Below are 21,697 nucleotides of genomic sequence, written 5' to 3'. Positions count from 1 at the left end.
TAAAAAAATAAAAAAAATAAGGCCTGCTCTACATTCAGATAGTTAAGTTCAATTTGGAGCTGTTTGACTACTTATAAAGCCTTGACTAAAAATAGTGTATATCAGGATAAAAGTAAACCTATACTGCGGGGGGTGGCAAGCAGATGCCACACCCCTGGGGGAGAGAGGCAAGGTAGATTTTCTTTTGCTGTCTATGCTTGCTCACACCTGCATTGTTTAAAATTTGAGGGTTCAGGAGAAATCAGGTGATGTGCTAATAACTCAGACCCTCAGAAGGCACCTTTGTTTTGCCGTGATTGACGTAAGGGGTTGTAGTTAGCCTGGACAGAATTTAGTTGTAAGAATGATCACTTAATTCGTGACTTTTCTCATTCTTCAGGATGGCAAACTTTTTCTTCTAATTTTTTGCAGGACACCAGAACTGAACTGAACCTTAAACACTCATCTAATCCAGACCTCTGCCTTCCACTAAGCAGTTGAAAACAGACAGTTGTTCCTTAAAAATCCCCAACAAAGGAAAATTTTGTTTCTCACTTGTTCCACTGTTGAGCATGATCTAAGTTTTTCATGGCAAGTTCTAAGTTTTTCATGAACTAGTTCCTTAAAATCTTTTTTGGTGGTAAATTTATTTAATAATACATTTGAGTTGTTTAATATATTTTAAACATACAGATATTATTTAATATTATTTAATATCTGTATGTTTAAAATATATTGAAGTATTTAATGTGTTTTAATCTCTGTATATAAGAAGATCATTATTTTAAACTTTAGCTTTTCCACAAATTTAATGTTACTTAATATCTGGTTTTCTACAGGATTCTACGACTCAGCTTAGTGGTGACTCCGTTCTTTCTTCTCAGAGGGTGTTTCTTAGCCTATTAAAAGGTCTTCCTTTCACTGTCATAGTCTCTTGTCCCTTCTGTCTGATGCTTTTTGCAACCCTGTCCCCTCTGCCACCCTGGCATGTCTGCAGGAAGATATGGCGAATCTTCTGTGTGTCTTTGCCAGTCAGGATTTTTTAAACCACTTCATTGAGCTATAATACACATACAGTTCGCCCATTTAAAGTGTACAATTCAGTGGTCCTAATTTCACAGATATATACAGCCATTACCAGAGATGATTTTAGCACATTTCATTACCTCAAAAAAGAAACCCTGTACCCATTAACTATCACTGCCCCCAAGTGCCCGGTACTAAGCAACCACTAATCTACTTTCTGTCTCTACATATCTTTCTATTCTGGACCTTTCATGTATACAAAATCCTGCAATATGTGTGGTCTTTTGGAACTCACTTTTATCACTTAGTGTAATATTTTCAAGCTTCATCCATGTTGTAGCATGAATCAGTACTCAGTTGCTTTGTGTGGGCAAATAACATTCCAATATATAGAGATAGCACATTTTGTTTATCTCTCTCAGTTGCTGGACATTTAGGTTGTTACCGCATTTTGGCCTTTATGAATAATGCTGCAATGAACATTCACGTACAAGTTTTTGTGTGGACGTAGATTTTCATTTCTCTTGGGTTGCCTAAGAGTGATATTGCTGGGGCATATAGTAATTCTATGTTTAATCATTTGAAAACTTGTCAGATTTTTCCAAAGTGGCTGCACCATTTTACATTCCCACCAGCGGTGTGTGTGGGGGGGCTCTGATTGCCTCCCGTCCTCATGGATCACTCATGGTCTTTTGATTATAGCCTCCTAGGGGGTATAAGCCAATATTTTATTGTGGTTTAGATTTGCATTTCCCTAATGACTAATAATATTGTGCATATTTTCATGTGCCTTAAAACTATCTTTCTTGCAGAAATGTTCTGTTTAGATTCCTTGCCTATTTTAGAAATTGGGTTATTTTCCTTTTATTACTGATTTGTTCAGAGTCCTTTATATATTCTTTTTCATTGTCTTGATCGTGTCCTTTGAAAGGCAAAGTTTTTAATTTTGATAAGGCCCAGTTTATCTTTTTTTCTTCACAAGATTTTTCTATGATAAATGTTACAGAATTTATTATGTATATTTTTGTTTTCCAAATGTAAAACACAGAAAACATGTTGTTTTAAAAACTGCACCATCCCTCAGGAGCCCTAGAGGGCAGAGTTTGCTCCCCCCTCCAGAACTGTGGGCCTAGCTGGGTGCTGTCCCACTGTGCTGCTTCTCACAGGTGCTTCACTTGTTTTCTATTCTTCTTTCCTTTTTTTTTTTTTTTTCCTCACGCTTCTAGCTGGAGAGTTTTGAACTTAACAGGGAATTTTAAATAAAATCTGAACTATTATTAAATAAAAGTGGAGAGGCAATATTTCATAGGCCTGATGAATGTTCTGATCTTTAATATCCTCCATTTTAAAAGTACCTCCATAGATGTAGTCGTTGTACAATATTCTGCCTTTTGTCCAGTGTGTGTTCTATTTCTGCAGAGCAAGTCTGCAAATTGGATGGTCACAGTAAAAGGTCATCCCTCATATGGACCCTCTTGCTTCCTTTCCTGACAGGTGTGGCAGATCCCAGAAAACGGACTCACTCTTTCCCTGACCGAACCTGTGGTGATTTTAGAAGGCCACTCGAAGAGAGTTGGCATTGTGGCCTGGCATCCAACTGCCCGCAATGTACTTCTTAGTGCAGGTAGGAGCAAAGTGGTGGGTAAGGGCCAATGTGTTTGACCATGCGTTGTGCAGTGGCCTATATGTTTGTGCATTGTGCAGTTCTGAAGCAGCTCACTGGGAATCCATGGTGAGGGGCTAAGATGCAGCGGCTCCCCAGCCCACCTGCAGACACGCACATGTCTGTGTGAAAAGGCCAATGACTCAAGACTTCTTGCCTAGAGAAATGAACACGCTTACCTAGAATTCCAGCAGACTCATGGCTCCTGCTGGGGCCCTTCATGGACCACAGTTTTAGTTATTCCTGATACAGGAGGAGGATCCCTGGTGGGAGCCCTGGGTGCCAGGCTCTGATGTTGTTGCCAGTCTTGGGGTGGTCCTGATAGGCAAATCTCCTCCTTCCTTTAAGGAAGATACTTTGATTTTTTCTCCTTATACATATAATACATGTATGTTATAGGAAAAAATATATAAATAAAAGGGGAAAATAAAATCATTTGTAATCCTACCAGTCCATCACCATTGATATTTCTTTCCAGAAGATACTTATGCTAACATACATAAATGATTTTACCCACAAAAATGGGTTCAGACATTTTACATGTGACCTGCTTTTTGTATTTAGTGGTGCGCTGTGGTCCTCTCCGTGTGCCATTAAATGTTATTCCTGTGATATTTTTAACAATGCTACCAATACTTGGATACCTTCATTTATTTAATTAGACCCCTATTTCAGTACACTGAGGTTTTCTGCATTTTTTTACACTGTTGAACAGCACTACAGTGTATCAAACCAAGACCTAGTGTTCTTGCTTTGCCACTAGAGTAGTTTCCAAGTGTTATCCTACAGAAATCTTGCCCTCGGTCTACAAGTTGAGGTTTTATCTTTTATAGGAACAATACAAAGGTCACAAGGGAGCCTTTTGGGATGGTGGAAATGTTCTATATCTTGATTGTGTTGGTGGCTACATGAATATATACATTTGTCAACATTTAGCAAATGTATGCTCAAAATAGGAACATTGCATTGTATGTAAATTATACCTTAATAAAAGTGATTTATGAAAACTGCTAGTGGTAGAATTTTAAAGATATTTCCTCTCACCAGTAAAAAAAAGGAAGGGAGGAAGCAGTTGAGCTTTTAAGTAGGAATAGAGGGCATTTATGGTGAATTTACCAGGTACCTATTGAAGTCAAGGGCTGCTTTTAAAAAATGACGCTATATAGAATTCTCTCTTTTATTTAAAATCACAAGTAACTATACCTGGGAACCCTCCTGATGTTCTCCTCAGTCTGATAAGGAGAGAAAACAGTTCCAAAGGTGGAATTCTGTCATGGAAATTTTCCTGCTGCCCCTTGTCATCGAGGTCGAACATAGGGCATCATCAGCCAACTGTTGCCCACTCTGCCTTCTACAAGCAAAGGAGAATGGTTGATGGCAGTGTTGTGCATATTTTAAGACTACATGATCCATCCATGGTGGCTGAAGTTACCTGTTTGCCTGTGGTGCACAAGGCAGAAGGGTCGGGTCTCATCCAAGGGTTCAGCTGCAGCTTTGCTGTTGTGCATGCTTTTTCTCCAGTCTCCTGCTTCTAGCCCTTAGACAGCTTAGGTGTCTGGGTATCAGTGGCTAAGTTTTTTGAAATGCTTGCAAAATTGGCTTATTGACAAGAATTTATCTTCAGGATATCCATCCTTTATTTGGCTTCATCCTTGAACTAATGTCCTGGAAGGCAACAAATGGCACCTGCCTTTCTTTTTTTTCTTTTTTTTAAGATACTGTTTATTTATTCATGAGACACAGAGAGGCAGAGACACAGGCAGAGGGAGAAGCAGACTCCTGGGGACCTGGATCACGACCTGAGCCAAAGAAAGGCAGACGCTTTACCTCTGAGCCACCCAGGTGTCCCTGGCACCTGCCTTTTAAAGGAATCTAGGGTGGGGCGCCTGGGTGGCTCAGCCAGGTAAGCATCCAACTCTTGGTTTCGGATCAAGTCGTGATCTCAGGGTCCTGGGATCGAGTCCTGCATCAGGCTCCATGCTCAACAGGGGTTCTGCTTGGGATTCTCTATGTTCTTCCCCCCATGCACGTCCTCTTTCTCTCTCAAATAAATAACTCTTTAATAAAATAAAGGGAACTTGGGGCTGATGCTTAAAGGAAAGTGGAGTCTATGATCAGAGGGGTGTGGCTATGTCAGCATTGTGGCCTCTCTGGGGATCAGCTTCTGAATCCACATGTCTACTTGATTACAGTTTGGGCTTCTTAGATCAGCCCAGTCTTGACCTATTTTTCTCCCTTTAAAAGATAAAGATCTGTTGTGAGCACATGCATTTACCTTCTGGTTACTTGGTTTACCATGCTTTAATGGAAGACCATGTTTTACAGCATTATTGATTTGAATAACGTGCTGTCCCACATTTTTGTGGAGTATTCTAAACAGTTATTTAAACTCTTCATTTTTAGTTCTGCTGTGGAGAAGAAATAAACTGTATCCATTCTGATGTTGGTTTACTGGAAAAGGAAGCTTAAGATCACTTGGGGTCCACCAGCCCCAGTTAACTCAAAAAACATAGAATTGTATTTTCTTAGAGTTCTTTGGTCATTGCTTTTTGTTTGTTTCATATGAACCCGAACTTAGCAAGCCATATTTTACCTTTACCACATTTCTTTTATACAGATCTCTTTTTTCTTTGTCACTTGAGTTTTTAACTTCTAGCAAGTAAGTAAGGCCACTTATAATCAGCGTCATTCTTTCTGTGCATTTGTCTCCTCACTGCATTTGTAGCTTTCAAGTGTTACTCTACAGGTGATTCTAATCTCTGAGGGGTGTGGCTTTGCTTGCTTACAGGCTGTGATAATGCCATCATCATCTGGAATGTGGGGACAGGGGAAGCCCTTATAAACTTGGATGATATGCATTCAGACATGATTTACAATGTAAGCTGGAACCGGAATGGCAGTCTGATCTGCACAGCTTCCAAAGACAAGAAAGTGAGAGTAATCGATCCTAGAAAACAAGAGATCGTTGCTGTAAGTATGCTTAGGACAAGTGCCTCCATCTCTGTAGCACTTCAGTGAGTGTGAACTTTGCTTGTTCAGGCTCCCTGGTCAGTGAATCCTCATTGTGTGCAGACAGCAGACCACGAATCCACAGAGCCTTGTACAAGTTTCTGCCTCCCAGCCACCCTTCAGAGTTGTGCATTCCAGCATTGACATGAGCCTTCTCTCTCACTTGGTGACCATTTTTCATAAAGAAACAAAGTTTGTATCAGTTCACTGGAGTCTTCATGAATTTACAAACCTAGATCAGCTAACCTAAACAGTTAATTGCATTCCTGGCTTAGTGCTGAGTATTGGTTAATTGATCCCTGTCCCTTCCTGTAACCATCATCAGAGCACCTCACAGAGATGCCACCGGCTATCTCTTCAGCTCAGTGTCTTAGTTCCTGCCACCCAAACTCAGCCTCGCCAGGTCACCCAGCATGACAGAAGACAGGCATTTGGGACTTGAGCTGGGGTTGAAACGGCAGATGCTGGATCCCAGAATGTCTTGCATCAGCCCTGCTCTGTGGTTCCTGCATTTACCTTTCTCTGGGATGTGCTGATTCTTGGACAGTATTACTTCTTAAGAGTTGGATAGTGGTTGTGGCTAGTGCTTCTCAAGCACTGAGGACTCGCCCAGCCCTTCACAAAGTGCTTTCTCCACTAGAACCTTCTAGGGCTCACTGCTTGTGCACTTTCGGTAGACAAGTGAGATTAAGGAAAGGGTTAACTGAACCATACAGCCTTCTGTACAATGAAATTGGTAGAAACTGAAGGGTATATCCAACTTTCAGGTTATCTTCCTGAGAAGCAGACATCTGGCAGAGTCCTTTCATGTTTTCTTTTTGCAGAGCATGGGCATGGATTGGCAGCAGGGCATAGTGGAAGGAGTGAGGCTTTTGAGTCAACTCCTGGCATTTCTGCTTGCTAACTAGCTGAGGGACCTTGGCCAAATTACATAGTGTCTCTGGTTTCTCATCTTCAGAGGAGACACACACACACACACACACACACACACACACGCACACCTGGTAATCTGAAAGGCATGGGGGTGGGCATGGGTTAGATTCAGTGTATGAGCCCTCCATCTTTCTTGCAGTTTGAATATAATATTCCTGTTATTCTTGATCTCCCAGGAGAAGGAGAAAGCACACGAAGGAGCAAGACCCATGAGAGCCATCTTTCTGGCTGATGGGAATGTCTTTACCACTGGTTTCAGCCGCATGAGTGAGCGGCAGCTGGCTCTCTGGAATCCGGTATGCCCCTTCCCAGCCTTTCCACTGGCTTACACTTGAGCTTTCTCTCTTTTCTGAGCAGGTCTTTGGGTGGGTAGGTGGATTATAGGATTCTTAGTGTAGTTTTCTGAACTCCAGCTTGACTTGAATTGGATGTGACACTCTCGTCGTCACTGGAGACTTACTGCTTTAAATGTATTAGAAAAATGCATTCTTGATACTCTCAAATACTCTGTGTTGACTATATATTTTTAAAAGACTGCACGAAGAAGCCAGTGTTTGGTACTTGGGAAACAAGTTCTGAACTTTGTATTATAAAGAATATGATCAAATGTTAAAGTCACAATAGTCACGCTTAGGAATATGTTGAGAATAGCATAAGTGAAAAAATAAAACTGAATATATGGTATGATGTGTGTGTGTGTGTGTGTGTGCGTGTGTGTGTTGGAAGTAAGTAGACCAAAACGGTCATTGTTTTTGCCATCCACTGGACTGTGGGATTATGGAATATGGGATGGTTTTTATAGTCTTTCTGTAACTTTAACTAAAGAGTGTATATTTATAATAAGAAAGATTTCTTTTAAAAAAGAAAATAAGGTTTCTCCCTGGCTCAGTTGGTAGAGTACATGGCTCTTGATCTCAGGCTCATAAATTCAACCCCTGCATTGGGTGTGGAGCCTATTTTAAATACATAAGTTTAAATAAAAAATAAAAGGAAACAAAATCATAAAGGAGAAGAGCTGTCTCATTTTTGTCGTGGAATCACACTGATGTATACATTGATGAGGTTGTCAAATTGACAGTTTTCAATGGGTTGGAAAATTGATATTTACATGTATGAATTGGTATTTACTTGTATAAGTATTATATATGCATTGTTCAACCTTTCATTATTCTAGGAAATTGCTCCCATAATTATGTATGAAAGAATGATTCATCTTGTAAATGTGTGTGTGTATATGTAGATATATATATTTTTGTATTTTTTTCCCCAGAAAAATATGCAGGAACCAATCGCTCTTCACGAAATGGACACTAGCAATGGGGTGTTGCTGCCCTTCTATGACCCTGACACCAGTATCATCTACTTATGTGGAAAGGTAAACGGTCATTTTAATGTTTCATATGAGATGTAGTCTTGAAAGAGGAAAAAAAATTTAGTAGGTGGGCCGTGCATTACATCATTTTAATATTTTAATTTATCTGATCTCTGTGTATATGCCTTGAGCTAAAGTAAGGGCCGGTGATTTTGGTGTGTTTTAAGTCTTGAGACTGGACCCTTTGAACTTGTCATTTGTGTGGTAACAACACACTGTGTTCAGGACTTCTGACTGCATTAGGTATGGGGCTCTGGCGTTGGGGCAAACACTGACAGGGATATCTTCACTCGGGCATTTTAGTGAGAAAAAAGGACACATTGTTGTCCTTTCACCTCTAGTGCCATCCAGGATTTTAGATTGCTCTGTAATGGTATGACAAATGAGTAACCAGGTTGCCACATTTAACGCTGAAATCCCCTGGGTAGCCCTTTATTGACATGTCGTTACTTATCACCACATGCCATGGACTTGTGGAGAGAATGGTGCTTTGTGGATAGGAGCTTTTGAAGGCCTCAGATATTCCCCGGGGTGTTCTTGGAGGAGCTCAGCATTAGGTCCCTCTGCTTGAAAGTAGGCCGTCTGACTAGTTTCAGGAGGTGACAGTTGTTACAGGAAGACCCCACACTAAAATCAGAGAGCCTACTTGCCTGCTTTATGAGCCTCTCTCCCTAACTGTGATGTCTCTAGCTTGATGATGATGATGACTTATTTTAGTGGACTGGTAACCTTAATATTCCTTATTCTTTTGTAGGTTCAATTTTCCTTAGAATTTTTGTAGTTGGAATAAATGAAATAAGGCAGCTGGAGCTATTGATGTATTTCCCCTAAACCTGTTAGATAGCCCCTTGCTAGGTAAAGCCAGAGATGTTTCAGTTCTCATATTTGGCTGAGAATGCTTTATATTGTCATAGGTCAGTTGCTTAGAAACTGAGATCTTGTTTGTTTCTTTGAAAGTCATTTTACTTCAGATGTTCATAATTGCCATAGAGTACATCAAAACAAATAACAGGAGCGGTTACCCAGATATATTATTAGCACAGAACATTACTCTTGAATATGCAGGGAGCAAATAGTCTGTGTTTAGCTTCTTTACCATTGCTTTAGAAATTTACATCATTGAAACAAATGCAAACCATGCAAAATAAGAGTCTTGAAGGGCATAATACTGCCTGGTTATCTATATACATACTTCCCCCTCTAGCAGGCAGCCCTGCCTTCATTTTTCAGGTTGGTAGAACTGTGTGACAGTTATACTTGGACAAGCTAGCATGTGCTTCAGACCTCCAAAAACATCTGAACATTCTAGGCAAAATTATCATAGAATTTGATACACTGCAATGAGATAGTACTATATTCTTAGGTTAAAGGATGCTCATGTTTTAGTGAGTTTTTTAATTAAGAATTATGAGTTACGAATTAATTTTGAAATAAGAATGATTAAGAACTATTTATTCTTAATATTTCTTAATTATAAAAATCTTACTTTTTATCATCATCTGATTGTCCCATGTTAGTGCCCTTGGGTTTGGGAATGACACTATTCCATGCCAGTGAGAGTACTCAAATCAGTCATTGCCTTCTCTGAGATCCTCCTAAACTTGTGTTTGGTTTTTGAAGTTGAATTGCAATTGCAGTTGCTTGGCCAGAGGTGTTAATGCTTTTGCTCTGACTCCAACTTGATGTCTAAGCTCAGCAGTGTAAAATTTGAGCCTTCAGTAGGAGGCAGAGGAGAGACTGTTTAAAGGCTATGCTAGCATTTGATAAGTGAGGGCCTGCTCTGCCAAGAAGAGAAACCATTGTATCCTCTTCCTCTGAAGGGAAAGCTGAGGTTGGCCACTGAAGCAGAGTCCCAGTTAATTCTGGGCTTATAGGGGAGAGAGATACCACTTTAACCAGATACTTCAGGTAACATTCAATGCAAATTTGTCTCTGATTTCTTGTAGGGTGACAGCAGTATCCGCTATTTTGAGATCACAGATGAATCCCCGTATGTCCACTACCTCAACACATTCAGCAGCAAGGAGCCTCAGAGAGGGATGGGCTACATGCCCAAGAGGGGACTTGATGTTAACAAATGCGAGATTGCCAGGTAAAGAATTGGTATCATAAAGTATTCAGATTGTTTGTGCCAATGTGTTACACAAGAGCAATACAACTACCAGTCATGCCATAGTGCCAGTCTATCTACCCTTTGTTATCCTGTAGAACTGGTATCTCGTTTCCTTCTCACACTTAGGAACGTGGAGTTTTAGAGTAGTGAAGAGCCTTTCAAAATCCTGTAATTGAATTGTGCCCCTCCTCATTCTTTGGACTACATAACCGGTGGTGCAGTGGCTTAGCCAAGGTGGATTTTGTACACTTAAGTAGTGAAGCCTTCATCTCTTGTCTTCAGGCTGAGTCTGTGGCCATTGTCCTCTGGGAGGCAAGCAGGGAGAGCCTGCTGCTGAGATGGACAGAAGAGATGGTTTTCCTGCCCTGAGGGAGACGAACAGGTTCCAAACTGGATTGTAGACCTCATGGATCCTAAACTAGAGAAGCCAAAGACCAATAGCTGGGTTGTTGGGTTAGCTTGATGTAGGAAGTTCAGCTGTGTTATATAATACATAAAATATACTACTGTGGTTTAAAAAAAAAATTTTGTATTGCATAATGCCTAGTGGTCTTCCTAAACAGTAGGCTGTTTTCTCCTCCTGGTCGACAAAAGATAGTCCATGAGATGCACGGATAACTGGCCATTTTAAACAACAGAATGACTAGCACTGCACCATCAGGCCTGTGATCCTACCACACATTTGTACAGTACTACGTTTCTTTTTTAAATTTTAATTTATTTATTTTAGATTGTGCATGCACGGGGGGAGGGGCAGAGAGAGAGGGGAAAGAGAGAGATCTCAAGTAGACTCCCCGCTGAGCACAGAACCAGACACAGGGCTCGATCTCACAACCCTGACCTTCACGTATGACCTGAGCCAAAATCAAGAGTCGGACACTAGTAACTGACTGAGCCTCGCAGGCACCCCACAACACTACATACGTATCTGCCTAACTATGCTGTCCTGGTCACACAATAATGAACACATCTTTAAAAATAATTTTTTAGAAGCCCCTTTTTATATTATTAGAACTTTCTCTTAAAAATACATTTCTCAGGGATCCCTGGGTGGCGCAGCGGTTTGGCGCCTGCCTTTGGCCCAGGGCGTGATTCTGGAGACCCGGGATTGAATCCCACGTTGGGCTCCCGGTGCATGGAGCCTGCTTCTCCCTCTCCCTGTGTCTCTGCGCCTCTCTCTCTCTGTGTGTGACTATCAAAAAATAAAAATAAAAAAGTAAAAAAAAAAATACATTTCTCTACACCTGGAGTGGTGAAGGAAAGCTGTCAGAGATAAGTCAAAATTATGGTTTAAAGTAGTCTCATCAAAACATGGTTCAAAACTGATCAAATCCTAACTTAAGGTTGCCTCCAGTATTTGGAAAAGCATTAATTTTACTGTCATCTAAAAGTTTAAAAGAGTACAAGCATAACCATTCAGGATACCTCCTACTTACTGTTTATTGAGCACTCGTTATATGCTGGATGCTGTGCTAAATGTGCTGCCACACACTTGGGCACTGTAGCACTTGAGCTGGGTGTCAACCCAGGCCAGTCTTCATTATTGCTCTGCTGACTGCAGAGGTGCCCAGTCTTATCCAAATTTTTCTTGAATGTTAGATGTGATGTGGTTTGCTTGGATGCCAAAATTTTAATCTCAGGATTCTTTTCTTTTCCCTTTTAAAAATCCCATTGATGCTGACAAATGTTCAGCCACCTCTAGTTGGCAGAAGACCTGGCATCCAGGTCCTAGATTCTGTCTAATATTAGGTGTTTGTTTTCACCTGCCTGCTGACTTGGTCACTTTTGCAGAAGTGAATCATCGTCAGTAGTGGTGTTTCTTCTCCTATGGTTGGTCAGCCCCCAGATGACCAGAGTTGGGCCGTCCCCAGAAGCAAAGACTTCTGCTCCTGGTTCTTGTTTCCAGTCCCCCATTGCCTCGCATTTCTCCTCTGGAAAATGGGAGCACACACTGCACCTGCTCCCCAGAGTAGATCAGCTCAGGTGATAGGCAGAGCGTTTCATGCCCCAGACAGCAGTGTAGAAGACTAGCCGTCAGTCATGAAGCCTGTTAACCTGGCCTCCTGTTTCACTTAATACAACTTTGTTTTTATTTCTATTTCTCCCTTGAAGATTTTTCAAACTTCATGAGAGAAAGTGTGAGCCTATTATCATGACTGTTCCCAGGAAGGTAAGTGCCCAGTTTCCTGGGCAATCCACGATTAAAAAGATTCTTAAAATTTCAGGCTTGTCATCTTTAACTAAGCGTTTTCCCAAATGTCTCTTATAGTCCGACCTTTTCCAAGATGACCTGTATCCTGACACAGCGGGGCCTGAAGCAGCGCTGGAGGCAGAGGAGTGGTTTGAGGGGAAAAATGCAGACCCGGTCCTCATCTCCTTAAAGCATGGATACATCCCTGGCAAAAACAGGGATCTCAAGGTGGTCAAGAAGAACATTCTGGATAGCAAGCCCACTGCAAATAAGAAGTGTGACCTGATCAGTGTCCCTAAGAAAACTCCAGACACGGCCAGTGTGGTGAGGACTGCAAGAGGTGGAGGGGTGTGCTTGGTTGTGGCTCAGGGCTTTTAGTAAACGAGGACATGTACTATTTGTAGGAACCTTCTTGGTTACATGACATTTATGAGCTCGTCTCCCACTTTGGCTCCTTTAGCTGCATTTTTTATAATGGCCAGGATAGAAGTCTGTCTGCTACCATCTTTGAGAGAGTATACAGGGCTGGTTGGGTGTTTTCTTAGCGGTCTCTCCCCACCCGGAGTGTTTACATTCATCTCTGATTGGCGTAGAAATGAACCCGGAAAGAAAGGGCCCAAGGAAAGGGAAAAAGCAGTGACAGGGTTCAGGTGTCGCTGAATGTTCCAGAGACACAAATATCTGGCGGTGAGTGGGACTTAGCAGCAAAGATGATCTTGGGCCTTTTGGCAAGAACCATGTCAGTGGAGTGGTGGGAACCAAAACCTGATGTTGGAGACCCACATGGCCGCTGAGGGTGCTGCTGCTGGGAGAGCAGAGTCCAGCCAGGGAGGAGAGGGCATGGGGAGTTGGCAGTAGTAGAACAGGATCCCAGGGAGAGGGAAGGCAGTGAGTTGTCAGTGAGAGGGTGAGTGGTGGAATGAAGAGGCAAGGTGCCTGAAAGAGCTGGTGTTTTTGGCCATGACTGAGGTAGCCACATGAGGTGTGGTGGATTGCAAGGTTTCCAAAAGAATCAGCTCCACGTGTGGCAGAGGCTGAGCCCTCTTCAGAAGAGTGAGCAAGCATGGCAAGGGGGTTAGCGCCTAAGAAGGACCCTCCATGCGAGATAATAGGAGCTCTGTAGCCTCTGGAAGTTTACTCCTGACCTGGGTCACATAAAAGTTACTCCTGATGGTATTGCATGGGGTGGCTGGGCTGTGGGGCAGCCCTGAAGGGATCGGTCCTATCCCACAGTTTGACTTGTTCTGAGTCTCAGTCCAGGTAAGTGCAGAGGCACATGGAGTGAGGAGTACTGGGACCTGGTTCTACTGTGGGGTGGCAGGTGGACTGAGCAGCATGCAGTTACTTTCTCAGAAGGCCCAACTTGGTGGCTATGGCTTGCATTTCCAAAGTAGAAAATTAGATTGTATGCCTTATAAATTCTCAACTTTGGTAAGCTTCGTTTACTGCATTTTAGTCAACCTCTTTCCTCTCCCTCCTCCTTTTTGGTTTCCTTAGCAAAATGAAGCCAAGTTGGATGAGATTTTAAAAGAGATCAAATCTATAAAAGACACAATCTGCAATCAAGACGAACGCATTTCCAAGTTAGAACAGCAGATGGCGAAGATTGCAGCCTGAAGGTCCATCCCCCACCCCCAAAATGGGAGCAGGAACTTGTGCTTGGTAGCTGGTTGTTGGCGTGGTCCCAGGGAGGGCGAAAGGGAGGCACTGCCATTCGGAGACATTCCGGGTCACATTTGTCAACCAGCGATAGGCCACATTCCAGTAAGAACTGAATTCGTCTCCCAAATTTGCAGAAACATAATGTGATTTAAAAGCCGAGCTTTTTATCAGAAAGCTTTTTTGATGTTTTAAGTGTTATGTGACTTGTCGAACTTTTAAAAGACAAAAGTGCTACTTTTAAAATCCCAGATATTCTGAATTTTAGAAAACCAACCAATTCTGATTCAGTGTCGTGCCCAAGTACCTTTTTTTTTTTTTATAAACAGGGACCAATGCCACATTGCTTTTTATATTTCTTTTTTTTAATGTTGCCAAAACCAAAAGTAGCTTTTTTTTCCCCCTTGTATTTTGCTACTTTGCAGTATTTGTGTGTGGTTTTTTTTTTTCTTAATTTGAAAGGGACAGCACTGTGTATGTTTATAAACTAAATGAAGATAAGATATTATTTTGTATACACGTTCATCTGAGAACAATCAGAGCAGTAGCCACATGGTGCTGGCTCGTTTGCAGCACAAACCTGGTCATCCTCATGACTGTACAGAAGGAAGACTTGAAAAATCACGTGGGTTCGATCACCACCCTCTCCTTTCATGGAGTCTTCTGATCAAAAAAGCTCCTATTGTATTGTTTCCTTTCTTTCTCTTTTCTAGAAACTGGGTGGTTGTACCAGATGGAATTTCACTTCTTGGTTATCCTGTGTTTCAGATGATTATAATCTAACCTAAACTAGCATGTGTTTCTGCAGTTTTGTTATACACATAGAATCTATTGCATTGATCACTTTAAACATCATGTTTCAGGTTTCGGTCAATACTTGATAAGGGCCCAGGACAAGAAGCCACAGAAGCCACTGTGGAGTGTTCCTTCTTGCCCATTTCAGCAGCTTGCCTAGCTCTTCAGTACAGTAGGAGACTAAGACCTAGGGAAGCTGGAGGGGAGTGTGTGCCCCCACGTGATCCTCTGCTCTTCCGAACATCCCATGCTATCTCTGTGCCATGCTTCCTGCAGCATGGCTCTCCCTGCGCCACCAGAGCCCCTGCCCTCCCCTCAGTCTCCCAGATGCAGCCATCTCTCTCAGGGCCCCCCCAGCCAGTCCTTCTGTCCTTCCTGCCTCTCAGCCCTCTCCACGTTCAGCTAAGAGGAGGCCAGAGGGTGCTATTGAATATTGAGACTGAGGAGAACGGTCTAGAATGATGCAAAACCAGGAGCACAGGCCTCTGCTGTAGCTTTAATGTGTACAAACCTGTCCCTTTGCCCCCTCCACTAAACCAACATGCTTTGCCCCTCCAGCTCCCACAGAGGCTCCCCAGACTCAGGGGCCAGGGACTGAGCTCTCAATACCTATTCCATTACCAAGTTAGCTTCTCTCCCATTTCCATGTTTTCATTTTGCACGCTTGAGGAGCAAGATTTAAGGAATCTCGGGGAAGAGCTGAGTGAGTGTGGTTGAACATGGAACAGATGGTGCCAGTGGGCCCCCCTGGGGGCTCTTGGCGCCTATTCCTGCTGATGTGGAAGGGAACTGGCAGGGAATGTCTATAACCGGGAATCAGGATGGAGATGGAGTGTGGTGACAGCGGGTTGGAATCTACGGCCAAGCTGGGGCTGATGTCTTTGTAGGAAAGGTACCATGTTTTTTCCCAGTATTGGGATCTCTGCCTCCACAACTTCCGGGCATCTGAGTATTTGGTGTGTGTGTGTGTGTGTGTGTGTGTGTGTGTGTGTGTGTGTGTGTGAGATATTGGAGTGGATAAGGAAAACAATAATCGCAATGACTCATATTCAAATCTGTACATGTTTCTTTATCAACGTAATCTGCTGAGAACCTTCATTTTAAGGATTCAGAAATGTTTTAAGATTCTGATATCAAATTAAGTAAACAAAATTGTTGGTGGTGGAACACCATAGGGAATGTGGTTCAAAGAGAAGACAGAGGGCAAGGAGAAATTATCCTGATCTTAGTGCGTAGCTTATGACTTATTTAATGAACGGGTGCCCAGCCAGGCTCAAAGTCAGCCTGAAGTTTGTGGATTATCCTTCCTGTTTTGTCTTTCTTTCTTTTCTTTCTTTTTAAAGCCGTGCTATCCCAGAGGAAAACCAGTGAATTACTCCTAGATCGGCTCTTATAGAGCGGCCATAGTATTCTGTCAAAACACTTGCTTCCATTTTCAAAGATAAAAAAATCATTGATTACAAAATGGTGTCCGTGTTTATTTCACACCTCAGCTGTCTTTGAGGCAGCCCACAGCCTCTCTGACTCAGTGGAACCAGCTGCGCGACTGTTCCTCTCTCAGGGTGAGTACAGGGTGAGTGTGGGTAGGCCGCTGCCCTCCAGCACAGGGGGAGGTAGGGTGGGGTGTAGCAGGGTGAGGGCTACAGGCCAGACTCCAATTAGGCCTCTAGCCTTTACCAGGGGTGGGATCTGGGGCAGATCTAATCTTGGGGCATCTCTCCCTGCTCTGAAGGAGGGATGCGAATCCCATGTCATTTGGAAGAGAGGCCCTGCGCCCGGTCGTACTGAGAGCCCTTGCCACTACCGCATGGCTGGCATTGTTATTGTGACTGCTGAGTCCCTGACTGTGCCTTCGAAAGCACTGTTTTCTTCAGTACAAGTACAGCCTTCTCGGCTTAGCTGTGATTTTTATTCCAACAGAGGGTTTTCAGGGTCATTTGAACTTCATGGCCCTTTTAGCTTCCCCTTTTATACCAAAATACCATCTCATGACATTTCAGTGATTTGTAGCAAAGAATTCCCCACCATTTGGTTTTTCTAAAGGTTTGTAGACATGATGAATAATTGGCACAAAGCTCCCCCTCCTCAAATGCAGTCTCCTAAAGTTGCTGTAGTCAGTGAGGAGAAAGGCAACCGGGTTTGTGGTCAGCCCGTGTGTGGCTGCAGGAAGTCGAGCAGCAGATACTGTCTGTGCCCCTCTGTGCCCACAGTCAGGGGGCAGACGCATGTGTGAAGTGTTGACAACCGACTCTCTTCCGCTGCCTTGTGTCCATGCCAGAAAACCCACAGGTCACCGTGTCAGCCCCAGACGGCCAGCCAGGCCCAGTGGAGGGAGGACTTCTGGTTTTTTTTAAAGGCTACTTCCTTTGGTGCTCTTGGTGTCCAGAAAAACTTATTGTTGGCTCTTAAAAATCTGTCAACTCTCAGTGACCCTTCTGTTTCTGCTAGCATATTAGCATGTCCTGAAGCCATCAGTGGACTCGAACATGCATCATGGCCAAGGACACACTTTCCTCCAGTAGACAGGCAATATGGGACTGTGCCCTTTGTTTAAAGTCCTTTCTTGCAAGACTGGAAGGGAGTGTGCACACACTGGCACAGCCTTTCCCAGGGGCAGTGCAACAAGTTATATCTGAAGTCCTAAATGTTTCTGCCTTCTGGCCCAGAGTTTTCACCTCTGGGAATTTTGGCCCAGGCAAACTAGTGGGAGATTCATTCAGGAATTAGAGGAAAGATCAGTGTGGTGGGGGTTGGTTAATTAACCAGCCCAGGATGGATTGCTTTTGGCAAGCCCTCTTTCAGGATATATGCATATGCAGTGTATATTTACGTGTAGAATAAACACAAGTTTTGTTACTGCTCTGTGGAGGTACCAGCTGTGTGGGAAATTTGTATTTAATTAGATTTTACTCAATTGTGTATTTCCCATAAATGTCTTTATTCCCAGAAAAGTTATTAAAGTCAACGTATGAATGATGAAATAGTAATACATTGAAACAAGCATCCTAAGTCAGTGGCTGGGAGAAAAGTGGTGCAGCAACATTAAGTATCCCTGGGGGCAGGGACTCTATAGCCAACTGCCCAGCGACACCAGTGTGTGTTCAGATGGAGTCAGTAGTTAAATGTAAACTTGATTTTCAAGTTTAGAAGAAAAAAATCCTTTTCTATCTAGACTTAAGTCTGGGGAAAGCCTTTTAAATCTCAGAGGAAAAGCTAGATTGGCTCCATAAAAACCCAATTACATAAGACTTTAATATGTCAAAAGTGAAAGGTCATGGGAGCTGGGAAATAGACTTCCAACCAATATGATATGAAGTAAGATGTTTATATATATCTGTGATATATATATCATATATAGATATGATTTTATTTACTCATGAGGGACACAGGCAGAGAAGCAGGCTCCCTGTGGGGAGCCCGATGTGGGACTCGATCCCAGGACCCTGGGATCATGCCCTGAGTGGAAGGCAGGCTCTCAACTACTGAGCTACCCAGGTGCCCCCCAAAGTAATACATTTTAGTATGCTTCTTCTGCGTTCCAGCTGCCTGCACGGTTTGAAATGGAGGTGATCTCACCTCCCTGGTGGGGTGTGCCACCAGCGGCATTCCTTCTGCCCCCAGGAGTTCAGGCTGTTGGCAAGCTGTTCATCACAGAGGTGGAAGGAGATTGCTGGGCAACACTAGGCAGAATGAGCTTTGTTTCTCAATGGCAAGTTTCTGGAAAAGGTGAAATGGAGAAGTGGGGAGAGAGAAACTGCTCCAGATTCAAAGGTACCCAAGGGTCTAGTAGCTTCTGAGTTTTTAGGTTGGCTGGAAAGTGGAGGAGAGTGAGTTTAGAGAAGCTGCTAGAATCTGCACTTCAGCATAGCTTTACTGTTATTGTACAGAAATGCAACCAGGTAGGAAAACAGATTTTAAGGGCCCAAGTTCGTAAATGGGGGGTGGGGGTAGTGTTTGAGGGAGAAGCACAGCTGCTCAGGTGACAGGGAAAGTCTGGGATGGGAGACAAGTGAGTCACTCCAGGATGCTCAGGAGGCCGGAAAGCAAGTAGATCTGTTACTGAAACCACGGGGTGCTTAGTTTTTCGTTTTTTAAGTGGAGAGGCTTTCTCACACTGGCTCAAAGACTGAACGGATATTTTTGGACAGGATGACAGTGCTGGGTTTGCGGCAGTGCTGGAGAGAGAGGAATCAGACAAAGACCTAGCAGCCAGTTGGTGGGTTGTTTGGAAAGCTTCAGATTGAAAGAGGCAAGCAGGGGCACCTGGGTGGTTCAGTGGTTGAGCATCTGCTTTTGGCTCAGGTCATGATCCCAGGGTCCTGGGATCGAGTTCCACATCAAACTCCCTGTGGAAAGCCTGCTTCTCTCTCTGCCTCTGTCTCTCATGAATAAATAATTTTTTTTTTTTAATGTGCAGTCATCAGCATTGCAAAGGGAAGGAGCAAGGAGCTCATCAGGTGCCAGGTGCTGTGCTTGGGCTTCAGCTACAAATAAAGTACCTTCACCGCCAACTGGTCCAGGTGATGCAAGTAGATTGCAGTGTAAAGGGGTGAAGCACAGGGTGCCTGGGGGCCTTGAGGGGGTGGGTTGCCAGATGAGTGGTGCCTCTGGTCCCCAACAGCAGGCCTTGGCCTTTATCATAGCCCTGCTGTCTTCTCATGACTAATCTCCACTCCCCGCCCCCCATTACCCCTTTCACCACCACACACACACACTAGACATGATTCTGTTGTGGCATTCACTGGGTAAATACTTATTTTTCCTGTGAAGGTTTGAAAGTCCTGGAAAAAAATGTAGTTGAGCAAATGACTTAAGTGGTCCAGCTGTGTTTGGGGTTCAGACAGGAGCTGTGTGCCCTGAGGGTCAAGAAATCAACCACCAGTATTTTAGCAACAAAATCCAAGCTTTTGGGCTGCACTGAGAGGTATGAGAACTGGGAAGTTGCCCCACAAATAACAGGAAGTTGTTGCAGGTTCATTTCCGTGCCAAGATGATACTTGAGTTGTAGAAGATAGAAGAGGCACCTCATGGTTAACAAGCCTGCAGGACCACTTACAGCCACCCTCCATCAACTACAGCCCCCGAAACAGTAAAATGAATTACCACCCTGGCCAGTTTCTACTAGGGGCTGTGGATTAAAATGCCACAAAAGATGACAGGGTGGAGAATCCCATATAGGCTTCTGGGCACCTGCCAGAAACTTCCCCTTGTAGAGAGAACAGAGCATTGAACAGCCTTGTAGCTGGTTCCTCTACCACCTGTTCCCTTTTTTGCTTCATGAGTGATGTGTTCTAGAACAGAATCTGTCAAGACCCCTGAGGGGGGCACAAGGTTCCCCTTGTCCCCAGAATGAAGTCCAGGGTTTTCAGCCTCCTCTGGGGTAGCCCCCTTGACTTGCCCCCTGGACTTGCCGCCTGCCTCCCACGCCACCTGATTCCCATCTCCTTTCTCATATCCCACCACAGACTCAGCTACTCCTGTTGGCTGTGGCTGCCTCTCACACTGCCACTGTTAACCACTACTGCCATCTCTGATGTGAACTGAGCTTCTGCAGGGGGGTTCTCCAGAGAGACAGGACCAATCGGATGTGTACATATATAAAGTCATTATAAGGAACTTGCTCATAGTTACGGTTGCTGACAAGTCCCAAGGTCTCCTTTCAACAAGCTGGAGACCCAGGAGACCTGATGTTTCCATTTGAGTCCAAAGACAATGGGAAAAAAAAAAAGGCTCAAGGATAGTCAAGGAGTTCCCTCTTAAACTCCCCCTTTTTGTTCTTTTTCTGGCCTTCACCTGATTGGGGTGAGGCCCACCCACACTGTGGAGGGCGATCTGCTTTCCTCGCTCTAAGGATTAGAATGTTAGTATCTGGGAAACACCCTCATGGACACACTCAGAATATTTGCCCAAATAATCTAAGTACCCCATGGTCCAGTAAAATTGACGTGAAATGGACTATCACAGCTTCCAAACCAACTTTCCTGCTCCCTGCTTTTGTCTGTTCTCAACACAGTGGCCAGAGTAACCATTTAAGGTAGTAAGACAAGTGAGTAAATTGAGGCCCACAGGCCAAATCCACCCCACTGGAAGTTTCTGTAGAGTGCGCAAGAATAGATTTTTTACATTTTTAAGTGGTTGGGGGGGGGCTAAAAAAGAATGACAAGTAAAAAGTATATAAAATTCAAGTTTTAGCATAAAATTCTTGGAACATAGCCATTCCTGTTTAAGCAACATCGATGGCTGCTTTTTACACATTCCGAGTTGACTCTGTGACCACAAATTCCAAAATATGTACAATCTGGCCCATTAAGAAAAAGCTTGCAAACCCCGTATTTAGAGTCAAAACCCTCTATAGGATTTTCTTCCCACTCAGAATTAAAGCTGACTTCCGCATGTTTGGCTGGGTCTGCTGTCTCCCTGACCTCCTCTCCTCATGTCCCCTTGTTTTCAGGGAGGCCTCCTACCTTTAATCTTTCCATGCACTGCTCTCTCCAGAACACCCATCGTCTGTGAGGCTCACCACTTTGCTCCTCCTCTCCTGCCATCTTTCCCATAGCACCTTGTTTCCACCAGATCTATCAACTTCATTTGAGATTTTGACTATTTCCCCTGAATTGAATGTAAACTCCACAGACAGAACTCATTTATTCACTATTATCCCTAGAATCTGGCAGATTACATTTTAAAATATCTGCTAAAGAAATGAATGAAAATAGAGACATTTCGGAGAATGGGGACACTGATGGGATCGTCTGCATGGCAGTACTTTGCTTCCAGAATATGACCTTCCCCTGGCTGGGCCAATGCTCCACTTCTCATGGTGCCAAATCTGAGTTTCCCTTTGCAGAGGCCAGAGACTTGGGGATTCTAGGGAGCAAGCGGGCAGAGCAGGTGTGCAGTGGTGGAGAAAAGGCTTCTGGGTCCCTTTAGTTCACTGAATCCATGCATAGGATCCAG

The 21,697-nt window shown here is 43.5% G+C and overlaps 1 protein-coding gene across 2 annotated transcripts in view; it reads left to right on the top strand.

The window, feature by feature from the left end:
* The window catches only part of CORO1C (coronin 1C), a 74,129-nt gene extending 59,391 nt beyond the window's left edge, over positions 1–14,738 (top strand). For both annotated transcript variants that reach the window (XM_055322763.1, XM_055322764.1), the window contains exons 4-11: positions 2,500–2,629; positions 5,457–5,638; positions 6,787–6,906; positions 7,881–7,985; positions 9,929–10,074; positions 12,208–12,265; positions 12,365–12,610; positions 13,784–14,738. In XM_055322763.1, the coding sequence (XP_055178738.1) occupies positions 2,500–2,629; positions 5,457–5,638; positions 6,787–6,906; positions 7,881–7,985; positions 9,929–10,074; positions 12,208–12,265; positions 12,365–12,610; positions 13,784–13,903 (1,107 nt within the window). In that variant the 3' untranslated portion in view covers positions 13,904–14,738. The remainder of the gene's footprint in view (positions 1–2,499; positions 2,630–5,456; positions 5,639–6,786; positions 6,907–7,880; positions 7,986–9,928; positions 10,075–12,207; positions 12,266–12,364; positions 12,611–13,783) is intronic.
* The last annotated feature ends 6,959 nt before the right edge of the window (positions 14,739–21,697 follow it).

The sequence above is a fragment of the Nyctereutes procyonoides genome, unplaced genomic scaffold (genome assembly GCF_905146905.1).
Source record: "Nyctereutes procyonoides isolate TBG_1078 unplaced genomic scaffold, NYPRO_anot_genome, whole genome shotgun sequence".
Classification (NCBI taxonomy): Eukaryota; Metazoa; Chordata; class Mammalia; order Carnivora; family Canidae; genus Nyctereutes; species Nyctereutes procyonoides.
The sequence above is the reverse complement of the archived record's forward strand: the minus strand, read 5'-3'. Positions and strand labels throughout refer to the sequence as shown.